The following is a 14377-nucleotide window of genomic DNA, read 5'->3' as shown; positions in this document are numbered from 1 at the left end:
CCCAGGAGGTGGAGGCTGCAGTGAGCCAAGATCATGCCACTGCACTCCAGCCAGGGTGACAGAGCGAGACTCCGTCTCAAAAAAAAAAAAAAATCGTAGTTTGTCTGTATGCAGGGCAAATAGATTCCATGCTGTTGCCACAGAATTGCTTAAACCTGCCAAAGCCACTCCTCCTAGAACTAGATTAATCAGCCAGTTCCAGGGCAGGCCAACTTCTTGTCTTTCTGAGTCCTTTCTTAGCAATTATTAACCACACGCTGCCATGCCACAAAACAGGAAAACACACGATGGAGATGCTGCTTGGCCAGGCTTTTCTGATTGAATGTTTCTAGTAGTGGAATGTAAGTCTAGGAGGAAGAAGCGGAACTTTGCCTCAGCCCACATGTCCCATGTCATTCGCCACTGTCTCCTACCTGTCTTAGAACTGTGCCTCAGTCCTAAGAATTAAACCGGCACAAGGCCATTCACAAATGACCTCTGCCTGAGCTCTGTGTCCCGGGCACTTCCGTGGCTAGGGACCATGTTCCCATTTTACAGATGGGTAGGCGGCAGCTCAGTGAGTTTGGGTAACTTGCCCTGGTTTGTCTTTTCCCAGACACCCTGTCGGGCAGGGGCACTGGGGTGACCTGTCCTCGTCATCCAGTGGGAAATCCCCATTTTCTCTCTAGGAGTGGTGGTTTCCTTGTTCAAGATTTTTAGGCAAATGTTGGAAAAGTCCACTCATTTGTCCCGCAGCCCCCCGCACTGGTCTGTGCCATCCTCCTGCCTGTGTCCTCGGATTGGTCTGGTTGGCTGAAAATGCCAGGATCAGCATTCAAAACACTTTGTCCAGTGGAGGGTTAAATATGTTGAAATAAGCCCAGCCCTTACAAAAGCGGTGGCATTTACATCCTGTACGTTTATGGAAATCCTTGCTGAAGAAAAACAACCACAACATTGTTTGTGCGTGTTTTTAGGAAGAGAATGGCCAAAGTGTCTTTAATTCACTGTTTACCCGTGAGAATTACTCCCAGGAGTAATCCCGCAATAAAATCTTCTTGGTCTATGAGAATAGAAAGAAATTGAATCAAAAGACTCGATTTCCACTTGTATTTATTCAGTCTGGGAAATTCAGTGGGCCGGAGTATTAGTATCAGCAGGGGATTCCTTTGCTCCTAGCGTTAAATTACTGTCATAATCGCTCAATTATTTCTTCCTTGTACTGTTTAAAATAAAAATCCATCACATTCTGTGTTTTTTTTCCTAGCATTTATTAGGTTGAGTGTTTAGGAAAATCAATTATAGTCAGTCAGGCATGAATTGATGAATGTTTTTGTAATAATTGTCAGTTGTTAAACTGAATGTACTTTCTCTTTCACCCCTTTTCATTTCCTTCAGAGGGCAGAGGTGGCTCAGAGAGAGGCGGAGACTTTAAGGGAACAGCTCTCATCCGCCAATCACTCCCTCCAGCTGGCCTCACAGATCCAGAAGGCACCAGACGTGGTGGGTAGCCCCGGCCCCGTGGGGGACTGTCCCCGCCTGGCCTCTGCACCTTCGAGTTACAGCCGCTTGCCCCTTTTTGTTTCCAGCGTCTCTTTTTGGGAATCACGTTTTAACCAGTACTGCTTTCTTGGTGGGGTTTGCTTTGACCAACTGGGGGCCGGAGCTTGTTAAAGTCGAAGGAAGAGCTTTGCTAACTGTGCGTGGCTGGGCTGAGACCAGCATGGCGTCCACCCAGGGCCAAGGGCGCAGACATAATCCCAGACACAGTCACAGTGCCCCAGCCGGGCCTCGGGGGTGATTGCTGGTGTGCGGGTGGAGACCCGAACCAGGAGCCTCTCCAGAATGACACAGGGAAACGGAGGGTTTCTGCTGTGCCCTTGCAAGATGAGGAACAGTTCAGGATGAGCTGGGGGATGGGGGTGGGCAGGCAGAGCGGTAACATTCTGCACCAGTTTATGGAGCAGGAAGAGTGGGTATCACACCACTTTTTTGCAGCTTGCTTTTTTTGAAATTAGCGCAAATGGCTCTTAAAACATTCCCAGCTCAATCAAGGTGGCTTTGAACTGCTGGTTTCCAGACTGTCTTTCAATGCTGTGTAGGGACAAGGGACAGCGTTGGAGCTAAGACCTTGGGTGTGGGAGCCATAGCCCCTGGTGCAGACCCCAGCTCTGCAGTCTGGTGATGGGGACAAGGAGCTTAATGTCCCTGAGTCTGTTTCCCCGCCTCTAAACTGCGGGGTTGACGCGGAAGTTATTGTGAGCAAATAACTTAGAGCAAAGCTGGACACGTAATAAGACTAAGTAAACCTTAGCAGTAATTCTAGTTGTAGTTGGCAGTAATTCTAGTTGTAGTTGGCACCATTATCTCTGATCTCCCAGTTTTGGGTTTTTTTTTTTCTTTTTTTTAAATTAAGATAAGGTCTCTCTCTGTCACCCAGGCTGGAGTGCAGTGGCGCAGTCTCGGCTCACTGCAGCCTCCACCTCCCAGGCTCAGGGGATCCTCCCAGCTCAACCTCCCGCATAGCTGGGACTGCAGGCGCACACCACCACACCTGGCTGATTTTGGTATTTTTTGTAGAGACTAGGTTTTGTCATGTTGCCCAGGCTGGTCTCAAACTCCTGGACTTAAGAGATCCTCCTGCCTCGGCCCCCCAGAGTGCTGGGATGACAGGCGTGAGCCACCACGCCCAGCCTGATCCCCCAATTTCTAGCACATGATTTCATCACTAGTTCGCTTACAAGCCTCAGTTTTCCCATGTGTAAAATAGGAATTAAGTGATCATGAGGCCCCTCTAAGGAGCCCCTCATCCTAAGGCTACAATGAATACGTATCAGTTGTAGGAGTCCTTTTTATCGAAAGGTGACTCCGTCGAGCCCTTGCTGTATGCCGGGGCTTGTCGTGGACACCCGAAGAACCCTAAGGAGTAAGACAAGGCTGGTTGCAGAGGGAGGTCTCGTCAGAAAAACTTGCTCTTGTGATCAATTCATCTGTCAGTTTGACAGTCATTATTCCCACCCAATCTGTGAAACAGGGTACTGTTGTTTCTTTTTTTTTTTTTTTTTTTCTTTTTTCTTTTTTTGAGACACAGTCTTGTTCTGTCACCCAGGCTGGAGTGCAGTGCCATGACCTCAGCTCACTGCAACCTCCGCCTCCCGAATTCAAGCAATTCTCGTGCCTCAGCCTCCTGAGTGGCTGGAGTTGCAGGCGCGTACCACCACACCCAGCTAATTTTTGTATTATTTGTAGAGATGGGGTTTTGCCACGTTGCCCAGGCTGGTCTTGAATTCCTGTCTTCAGGTTATGCACCTCCCAAAGTGCTGGGGTTACAGGCGTGAGCCACTGTGGGATCTCACTCAGTCACCCAGGCTGGAATGCAGTGGAGTGATCATGGCTCACTGTAGCCTTGACCTCCTGGGCTCAAGCGATGCTCCCACCTCAGCCTCCCAAAGTGCTGGGATTACAGGCATGAGCCTTCATTCCCGGTCCTATTTTTTAATATAGATGAAGAAACAAAAGCTCCATGAATGTAAACACCTTTCCCCAAAGCACAATTTAATGGCTGAGCTAAGACCCAAGTTGGACCTTCTGGCACCCCAGACTGTGGCTTTTAAATTATTCCCCAGGAATGAATCTAGATCAAGGTATTAAGACTCCCTTCTAAGAATGGATTTTAGGTTTCTTTTTAAAATTAACATTAAATATAACATCTGTTGCTGGGCACAGTGGCTCACGCCTGTAATCCCGGCCCTTTGGGAAGCTGAAGCAGGAGGATCACATGAGGCCAGGAGTTTGAGACCAGCCAGGGCAAAATATGGAGACCCCATCTCTACAAAAATGTTAAAATTAGCTGGGCATGGTGGCATGTGCCTGTAGTCCTAGCTGGCCGAGGCAGGAGAATTGCTTAAACCCAAGAGGCAGAGGCTGCAGTGAGCTATGATCGTGCCACTGTGCTCCAACCTGGGCAACAGAGAAAAATCCTGTCTCCAAAAAAGTAAATATGAGACTGGGTGTGATGGCACACACATGTAATCCTAGCACTTTGGGAGGCCGAGGTGGGCAGATCACCTGAGGTCAGGAGTTCCAGCCTGGCCAATATGGCCAGACCCTGTCTGTACTAAAAATAGAAGAATTAGCTGGGTGTGGTGGCCTGCACCTGTAATCCCAGCTACTCGGGAGGCTGAGGTAGGAGAATCGCTTGAACCTGGGAAACAGAGGTTCCAGTGAGCTGAGATCATGCCACTGCACTCCAGCCTGGGCAACAGCAAGAATCCATCTCAAAAAAAAAAGGCAGATAGGATTTCTGAATGTAGAGAGTGTTTCTGGATATAGAGAAAAGATTTGCATTGAGCAGGCCATCACGTCCTTCATACTTCATGGACTCTGGAACTTAATTTTAACTGAATGTCCCCGTGGCTCTGTTACGGTTCCTTCCTCTAAGTTTCGACAAATTGGATGCAGCACTATGGCTGGGGTGGGAGGCAGCCTTCAGGGAGGGGTCAGCGGCTTCCCCTGGCTCCTGGGGTCCCGCTTGGTTCTGCAAAGGAAGCCGTCCATTCTGATGCGTCTACCTGGAGGCCCTGAGCTCTGTGTTTTGGTTGAAAAGAATTCTGGCATTATCCTGGACTGCAGCAACCAAAACATTTCAGAAGGAAATGAATGTTTTTGCAGGTAGAGTCCGTTGTGGATCCTAGGGGCGCTTAAACACTTCATCATCGGTTAAGTGCCGTGTTTACATGGCACCGGTTCAGTCTCCCCAGAGCAGCCCCGTGGGGCTCCCCGCGGGCATGTGTTCCCACATAGCCAGTGGGTTCCAGCTGCAGCCAGTTGGGGAGCAAACATAGGAAACTGGGCCAGCGGAAAAATGGTCTGTTGCACTTGGCTGGCAGAATGCAGCAGAGAAACAGTGGAGTCTGTAGATCTAGCAAAGGCCAAAACCCGTGCATTGGGTATCCCAGTGGAATCCCCCATTCTAGAAGGTGAGCGGTCACTGAGTGAGCTGCTGGCCCAAGTTTGCGGCCATGCTGGGCTTTGCATAGTTTTTTTGTTTGTTTGTTTGTTTGTTTTTTAATGAGACATAGCCCCGCTCTGTCACCCAGTCTGGAGTACAGCGGCATAACCTGGGCTCACTGCAACCTCCACTTCTGGGTTTAGCCAATTCTCCTGTGTCAGCCTCCCGAATAGCTGGGATTACAGGTGCATGCCACCATACCTGGCTAGTTTTTGTATTTTTGGTAGAGATGGGGTTTCACCATGTTAGTCAGACTGGTCTCAAACTCCTGACCTCAGGTGATCCGCCCACCTCAGCCTCCCAAAGTGCTGGGATTACAGGCATGAGCCACCGCACCCAGCCTTCCTAAAGCTTTGAAGGCCAACTCTTCCTCTCTCTGATTTCCTCTCTAGCTTTTGTCCATGTCTCTCCCAGCCATCACCCTATGGACTGACAGGCCACTGCTTCTCATCCAGGCCCCCTGGATCGCTCCCCAAGCCCCTCTCTGTTTCTTTCTTAGTTCTCCATTGTGTCCTTGTGACGGGACAACTGGGAGTGCCCATTGTGTTGAGATGGAGTGAGCCACAGTTTCAGATAAAGGAAGGATGGGCTGGGCGCGGCAGCTGACACCAATAATCCTAGCACTTTGGGAGGCCGAGGCAGGCGGATTACAAGGTCAGGAGTTCGAGACCAGCCTGGCCAAAATGGCGAAATCCCATCTCTACCAAAACTATAAAAATTTGCCTTTGCCAGGCATGGTGGCATGTGCCTGTAAGCCCAACTACTCAGGAGGCTGAGACAGGAGAATCGCTTGAACCCAGGAGGCGGAGGTTGCAGTGAGCTGAGATGACACCACTGCACTCCAGCCTGGGTAACAGAGCAAGATTCCATCTCAAGACAAAAAACAGATAAAGGGAGGACGGTCATGTCTGTGTCATTTCCAAGGTCTTACTGCTTTGGGGTTCAGTATTACCTCGTTTAGTTCATGCAAGACAGCGATGATTTTTGCTATTTTATGAAGGAGGAGTTTGTGGCTTGAGTTCCTGGGAGTTGGTCAATGTGGCCAAGCTCTTGTGGCCACACCCAGCCAGGCCCAGGAGTTGAGCCCTCGACCACCTGCTGCCCGGTCCCCACTCTGGGTCCAGCGACAGCACTGAAATCCGTACCTTTGACCTGTGTCATTAGGAGCACCTGTCCCAGATACATTAACCTAGACCTGCCCCTCGTGAAACCCACGTTCCCTTAGCTGGTTTTACTGACCCTTTCGTAAAAGCCTTTTAATCAGTGTCTATGGCCAGCACCCCTCAGGGTGGAAGATTAAGATGAGGACGTGATATAGCATGATTCAACCTGTGCCCAGACTGACCTCCCTACATGTCACTTCTACTGTGTCCCCTCCTTGCTCCAGAGCTGGCAGGGACTCCCTAGGGCTGCCACCACACGTGCAGGCGCCTCTGGCCACCCCTGGCAGCTGTCATTCCTCCAGCCCTGCCCTACACTCCTGCCAGCCTCTGCACCTGCCTGCACGTTCCCCGCCCTTTCCTGGCACCCACCGTGAGATGGAGCCCCCCTTCCTTCCGACAAGGTCCCATCAGCCCGCCCGAGGCCCACCCGTTCCCCCCTCCTGTGGCTCAGCCCCTGTCCTGGTCCTCCTACCCTGGAGGGCTCCTGACGTTGACCCTGCCCAGCGTTATCCAGAGCGGTGCTTTCCAGACTCCCTGTGATGGACAGTTTTGTTTTATTTTTTAAATTTCCAGTCTGTGGCAGACTGATCGTTTTATATAAAAGACATTTAAAATGTCACCGAAATGCCGAATCACTATAAAAGTTTCTAAACACTTATTCTCGATTTCTGTAATTGCCTCACTGTGCACCAGCAACAGTTTGCAAATTGGCAACGATCCGTGCAGCTCACGCTGCACGGAACAGGCCTGGACAGCCTGTGCCTGGTAAATAAGCCGACAGGAGATGCTCGCTCCAGCCCTCCAGGGCCACGCGCACAGCTGTCAGAGGTCAGGAGACCCGAAACACCTCTTTTACAACCTCATACAAATCAAAGAGGCAGGAAGGAGTACCGTCTTTGCACATGAAACTGTACAGACTTAAATGGTAAAGGCCTCATTTTCCCCGACGGAGATATGAAGCATTATTTCCCTGAGTGATTGCCTATCCCCAAATTTGAAAATCCGTGGCGAGCACACGGTGCATGGGATGGCCCAGCTGCGCTTGCCAGCCAGGGCCACGGTGCCACCCTTTCCCCACAATACAGGCAAGATCAGGACATGAAACTGAGCACTTCAGAGCGGGGACAGCAGCAAGGACAGTGGCTTTCTGTGTTACAGCATGAGCTGCCCCCAGGATTCGGCCATCATAGACACCATGCAGCTCTGCCCTCTCCACCCATGTCCCTGTCTGTCATGCCCAGAATTGTATCTGCCCTGCAGAAAAGATTTCAGAATCTTTCAGGAGCCAGGATTCCTTTTTTTTTTTTCTATGACACAGAGTCTTGCACTGTCACCCAGGCTGGAGATCAGTGGTGCAATCATGGCCCACTGCAGCCTCAACCTCCCCAAGCTCAAGCGATCCTCCCGCCCCAGCCTCCTGAGCAGCTGGGACTATAGGCATGCACCACCATGCCTGGCTAATTTTTGTATTTTTTTGTAGAGATGGGTTTTCGCCATGTGGCCCAAGCTGGTCTCCAACTGAGCTCAGGTGATCCATCCACCTCTGCCTCCCAAAGTGCTTGGATTACAGGTGTGAGCCACGGCACCCGGCCCCATGATTACTTTTAAAGCTTGAAAAAAGTACTACTTGAGTCATTGAGAAGTAGAATTACAGATTTGACTTTTTCCTTTTTTTTTTTTTTTTTTTTAGTACCTTACCTTTTTTCTATTTTGCATATTTTCCACAATGAGCATTTGGTGAGGTTAAGGGGTAGGTAGCCAGTTTTTTGTTGTTTTTTTTTTTTAATCAATTATCCTAAGAGTTCTTCAACAAAGGAACACCAAATATACATCTGCCACATCTTTTAATTATTTTATTAAATAAAATACTGGCCGGGCACAGTGGCTCATGCCTGTAATCCCAGCACTTTGGGGCCAAGGTGGGTGGGTCACTTGAGGTCAAGAGTTTGAGACAAGCCTAGCCTACATAGTGAAACCCCATCTCTACTAAAAATACAAAAATGAGCCAAGTGTGGTGGTACCCACCTGCAATCCCAGCTACTCAGGAGGCTGAGGCAGGAGAATTGCTTGAACGCAGGAAATGGAGGTTGCAGTGAGCCGAGATCGCGCCACTGCACTCCAGCCTGGGCAATAGACCAAGACTCCATCTCAAAAAAAAAAAAAAAAAAGAAAAAGAAAATGCTGATATAGAGTTATCAATTTGTCAGACAATATCTCAGCTTCTGGATAATTTTAACAGAGAATCTCAAGGACCTTGAATCCCACCTTGTGGTGGAAAATCTCGGTGGTTTGGGAGCATTCGAGGGAGGCTTCCTCCTCTGAGCCACCCACTCTGCCGTTCTCCTGCCTGGAGCACTCGTCCCTCTTCTGCAGCACTCAGCAGCCCCTCCCACCTCCTCCAGGTCTCTGCTCACACATCACCATCTCAGTGAGTCTTTTCCTGGCCATCTTATTAAAACCCCTGCCTCTCTCAACTCTGACTCTGTGGCCTCTGTTTTAAGTCTCGTTTGACAGTGGTCACCCTGCACACTTTGCATTACTAGTAAGTGTATTTTCTGCATCTCACTCACCATGCCCCATCCCTGCTGCGCTGTAAGCCCTGGGAAGACAGGGACTGTTCTCCTGTTTTTTCGTTTTTTGGAGACAGAGTTTCATTCTGTTGCCCAGGCTGAAGTGCAGTGGTACAATCTCAGCTCAGCGCAACCTCCACCTCCCAAGTTCAAGTGATTTTCCTGCCTCAGCCTTCCGAGTAGCTGGGATTACAGGCCGCCATCACTCGCCTATAATTAGCCCAGCTAATTATACCTAATTATAAGCACAGGGTTTCACCATGTTGGCCAGGCTGGTCTCGAACTCCTGACCTCAGGTAATCCACTCACCTCGGCCTCCCAAAGTGCTGGGATTACAGGCGTGAGCTGCCACGCCCAGCCTGGACTTTAGTCCTTTGATTCACTGCTATATGCTTGGTACATGGTGGGCGCTCAGTACATATTTGTCCAGTGGATGAATCTAGGTGGCAGCTAACCACAGGGGGAGGAAGGTGACATAGGGGAAGTGCAAGCAAGTGATGTCCTGCCATCACCAGCCACACCCTGAGATCTGTGCAGCTTCTGTCTTAGTTGCCAGCACAGATAGCCCCAAGCACCTGCCTCAAGGCCAGTGCAGTTTTGTCATCTCTTTTCTCCTCCCCAGGAGCAGGCCATAGAGGTGCTGACCCGCTCCAGCCTAGAAGTTGAGTTGGCCGCCAAGGAGCGGGAGATCGCACAGCTGGTGGAGGACGTGCAGAGACTCCAGGCCAGCCTCACCAAGCTGCGGGAGAATTCGGCCAGCCAGATCTCCCAGCTTGAGCAGCAGCTGAGCGCCAAGAACAGCACGCTCAAAGTAAGGGGGCCGCAGGGGCCGGGGGTGGCCCAGGGAGGCAGGGCGGGCAGCTGGACGCGCGCGCGCACACACACCCTCTGCCTTTCTGGACTTGATAGCAAGTATGGCAACCTTGAACCTCTGTAAAGTAGCACCAAGGAGAGTCCCAGAGTCCACAGCAGGGAGACTGGATGTTGAACCCTGCCATCAGCCCTTGTGTAGACAGCATTTCCCTTGTTTTTTTTTTTTTTTTTTGGAGACAGAGTGTCGCTCTGTTGCCCAGGCTGGAGCACAGTTGTGCGATCTCGGCTCACTGCAGCCTCCACCTCCCAAGTTCAAGCAATTCTCCTGCCTCAGCCTCCCGAGTAGCTTGGGATCACAGGTATGCATCACCACGCCCAGCTTCTTTATTTATTCGTTCATTCATTCATTTATTTTTGAGACAGAGTCTCATTCTTGTCGCACAGGCTGGAATGCAGTGGTGTGGTCTTGGCTCACAGCAACTTCCACCCTCCAGATTAAAGCAACTCTCCTGCCTCAGCCTCCCGAGTAGCTGGGACTACAGGCGCGTGCCACCATTTTTGTATTTTTAGTAGAGATGGGGTTTCACCACGTTGGTCAGGCTGGTCTTGAACTCCTGACCTCAGGTGATCTGCCCACCTCAGGTTGCCAAAATGCTGAGATTATAGGTATGAGCTTCTGCGCCCAGCTCTTTAACCGAGTTTTGCAGAGCATCCTGGCTTTCTGAGGATACCCCCGCAGGAGGACGTGGTGTACTATAACTCCAGCACTTCCGGTGCCTGAGCCAAATAAAACCCCAGAGGTCCATGGAAGTCACATCTGACCTTCTAAGCTAAGGGACATTCTCTTGTCGAAGCACCTTTTCCCTTGGTGGCCCCAGTCCAGGTACTGCTTCAGTCCAGGGAGCCAGACACTCAGGCTCCCTCCCACAAGGCACTCTTGGCTTTTCCATAAATTTCTATCCCAGACGCAGAACCCAGAGCTTTTTCCACATATTAAAAGTAATGATTATACTTTAGGTATTTGCAGTCTGTTGAAGCGAGTGTAATTTGAAGAGGGTCCTGGGACCCTTGATTTACAGGCTTCAGAGCCAGAGGAGACTCTCAGAGTTGTCAGTCTTGACAGTGAAGAAGGCAGGACCTTCAGGGCAGGGCTTCAGCCCCTGGCCGGGGTTTCCCGCTCTGCCCGGGGGCTGCCCGTTCAGGCCCATTCCTTCCCCAGTACCTCCATACCGTGTCAGGAGGTGAGAGAATGAGCGGCTGTAAGGTATATTCATTATATGAATAAAGTGAGTCAGGGTTCATTGTGAACATTCAAAGGACACCTTTTCTGGTATGAAGTAGGCCTAGGATGTACTTAGGTCCATTTTGTTTTGTTGTTGTTGTTTTTGAGACGGATTTTCGCTTTTGTCGCCCAGACTGGTATGCAGTGGTGCAGTCTTGGCACACTGCAACCTCCGCCTCCTGGATTCAAGCAATTCTCCTGCCTCAGCCTCCTGAGTAACTGGAACTACAGGCAGTCGCCACTATGCCAGGCTAATTTTTATATTTTTAGTAGAGGCAGGGTTTCACCATGTTGGCCAGTCTAGTCTCAAACTCATGACCTCAGGTGGTCTAGCAGCCTTGGCCTCCCAACCAAAGTGCTGGGATTAGATTACAGGCATGAGCCACTGCCTTTTTGGGTTTTTTGGAAATGGAGTCTCTCTCACTCGCCCAGACTGGAGTGCAGTGACAGGATCATAGTTCACGGCAGCCTCGAACTCCTGGGCTCAAGCGATCCTCCTGCCTCAGTCTCCCAAGTAACTGGGACCAAAGACGTGACCCACCACACCCAGCTAGTTTTTTAATTTTTTGTAGAGCTGGGATTTCACTACGTTCCCCAGGCTGGTCTGGGACACCTGGGCTCAAGCAGTTCTCCCACCTTGGCTCCCAGAGCACTCTGGGATTATAGGCATGAGCCACTGCACCTGGCCCAATGTCTTTTTTTTGTTTTTAATTGAAATTTTTTTTTGACACGTGACCAAATTTATGCCAAAACTAAGTTTCCAGCAAATCTACTGCTGATGCTGATGGCTCCCATGACCCTCCCTCGCTCTGTTCTTCTGCCTCTTTGGGGTGAATTTCACCCATTCACTGAGAACTGCCCAGCGCCTGGTCCCTTGGAGGAGACAGTCCTGCCGACTTTGGGGAAATGGTTGAATCCTGCTTCCGTCTGTCCTCAGCCAGGTCATTTTTTAAAATATTTTATTTTATTTTAGATGGAAATCCATTCTGTTGCCCAGGCTAGAGTGTGATGGTGCCATCTCTGCTCACCGCAACCTCTGCCTCCCAGGTTCAAGCGATTCTCCTGCCTCGGCCTCCCGAGTAGCTGGGATTACAGGCATGAGCCACCACTTCCAGATAATTTTGTATTTTTAGTAGAGACAGGATTTCTCCATGTTGGTCAGGCTGGTCTTGAACTCTTGACCTCAGGTGATCTGCCCACCTCGGCTTCCCAAATGCCGGGATTACAGGCGTGAGCCACTGTGAGCCAGGTAGTTTATTTTGTCACCGCCATTTCTTCCTCTCTCATCAGCTTACCCAATGAGTACCAGGATTCAGTTTGTATTTCTAGATTTAATCTCATTTGCTCATGTTACGGCCATTTCTGACCCCAGCAATGACATCATTATGAGATAATTTGCCTTTCTCTCCATTGTCGAGTTAAAGGGCGTGACTCAGATACACACCAGCTACAAGAGAGCAAGGCTGTAGACCTCACATTTTTTATTATAGAGCAATTTCTTCCAAATCAGTTAAGGTTTCAATGTTTGCCTTCACAAAAAAATGAAACGCGGTTTTGCAAATTAATGTTCGTTATCCGTATCTTGGGGGAATTGTTTAATACCGTGCAGTTAATGAAACAATTCAGCAATACTTCTTCCAAAATCATTGCTACCTTATCTTCATCTAATCTCATAATCAAAACATATCTTCCAGTAACAAGACTTCTGATTTTAATTATCTTAACTCCTTGTTGCCAGGAGTACAGATTTCGCTAATACCAAACCCACATGCAGAAAGCGTTTGACTTCACCAAACCAGGGTTTCCTCTCACCCCAAAGGAGTAAGGTTAATTGAACGAGATACCTTCTGAGGGTGTTTTGTTTTCCTAATGTGTATAATGTATAGCCTCAACTATAAGCTAAAGGAATACTATTATTAGGAAAATATTTTTACGAATGAGACTTGGCAAATTGGCAACCTGATGCTTTTGCCATGGGGAACCTTGACCCCACAGTCTTGGCTACTCATAGAACTCACCTTCACTTACCATGGAGCTGCTTTCTTTCTTTCTTCTTCCTGTCCCCTTCCCCGCTTTCCTGTCTTACGGGGGACCCACGGATGCACAATGTGGCCTTGAATTAGGTTGCTGTTTGGGAGAGGAGGCTCCAAGCGCCCAGCTCTGGGCTCAGCTGTTTGGAGTTGCAGGTGGTTTTCCCATGAACACTTGGCAGCAGGTCCTTGATCTTTGAGACATGTGCCAGGTTGTTTGGTGACAGTCACTTGGGGAGAGGGCATATCCCGTATGCAGAAGGCTTATTGGGCAGAATCTTTGTCCTGAGTTCATTGAATTGTTTCCACCCGTACTTTCCAATGATACTCTCTGTAGTTGGATGTATTGGAGGACTAATTGGTTCTCTTTCTCTAACCCACTGAAATTCTCCATCTTTCTGCCACTGAGATGTCTTCTCTTCCCTCAAATTTGATTTGTCATTTTACAAGGATACCAGACAGCTGCACGTCTTCGAGTCTGTCCTGTCCAGGGCTCTACTTTTTCAAGCGAAGTTCCCCATAAGCGCCCCGCCATCCACGTGTGTCACGGGACATCCACTAACCTTTAATTAGGCACGGAAACAGACGCAGAAGTGGGAGATGTTTCCTCCTGCCTAATCTGACAAGTGCTTAAGCATAGTGCCACTTGTAAGGAAGAACTCTATTTTTGCAATTAATGAAACAGCCCGACCACCGTTGACAAGGCTGCTTTTTGATAACTCTCTATTCTGTGGTCTTCTGTTGGAATGCTTTAATATAGAGGCAGTATAATTAGTTAGTCAACTGCACTGTACTTGCTACAGCACAGAAGATAATGCTACCAATAGCTTCGATTTACAATGAGTATTTGTAAGAAAGGCTAACTAAAAGAACACCAGTCTCCCAGAAGGAGGAATTATATTTTTCTGAAGACGCTTTAAAGATCATTGCTTCCCACTGGGTGGGTAGTCACATGAGTTAGAATCACCTAGGGGTCTTTTTCCAAACTGCTTCTGTTTCCCTACCCCTCACCCCAGCCCCTGAGGTTCTGATGGATCCCATGGAGACACTATGGGAAGGTGCTGTGTCCCTGGGGCACTGAGGTGGTATGAAAGAGGTGGTGGAAAACCTTCCGTCTCCCCACACCCTCTGGCCTTGGGGGTCTGTCTTTTCATCTTGCATTCTCAGGTGGGAAGATCACTGGAGCCCAGGAGTTCAAGACCAGCCTGGCCAATGTAGTGAGATCCCATCTTTTTTATTTTTTTATTTATTTTTATTTATATATATTTTTGGAGACAGAGTCTTGCTCAGTCTCCCAGGTTGGAGTCCTGTGGCGTGATCTCAGCTCACCACAACCTCCGCCTCCTGAGTTCAAGCAATTCTCCTGCCTCACCCTCCCAAGTAGCTGGGACTATAGGTTCCCACTACCACGCCCAGCTAACTTTTGTATTTTTAGTAGAGACGGGGTTTCACCATGTTGGCCAGGTCAGATCACGAGCTCCTGACAGCAGGCTGTTCACCTGCCTCGACCTCCCAGAGTGCTGGGATTA

The 14377-nt window shown here is 49.4% G+C and overlaps 1 protein-coding gene across 1 annotated transcript in view; it reads left to right on the top strand.

Moving 5' to 3' along the window:
• The window catches only part of CUX1 (cut-like homeobox 1), a 378329-nt gene that overhangs the window by 285559 nt on the left and 78393 nt on the right, over positions 1 to 14377 (top strand). The window contains exons 10-11 of the mRNA XM_011985213.1: positions 1378 to 1482; positions 9346 to 9534. Coding sequence (XP_011840603.1) covers positions 1378 to 1482; positions 9346 to 9534 — 294 coding nt within the window. The remainder of the gene's footprint in view (positions 1 to 1377; positions 1483 to 9345; positions 9535 to 14377) is intronic.

Source organism: Mandrillus leucophaeus, unplaced genomic scaffold (assembly GCF_000951045.1).
Source record: "Mandrillus leucophaeus isolate KB7577 unplaced genomic scaffold, Mleu.le_1.0 Scaffold280, whole genome shotgun sequence".
Lineage (NCBI taxonomy): Eukaryota > Metazoa > Chordata > Mammalia > Primates > Cercopithecidae > Mandrillus > Mandrillus leucophaeus.
The sequence above is the reverse complement of the archived record's forward strand: the minus strand, read 5'-3'. Positions and strand labels throughout refer to the sequence as shown.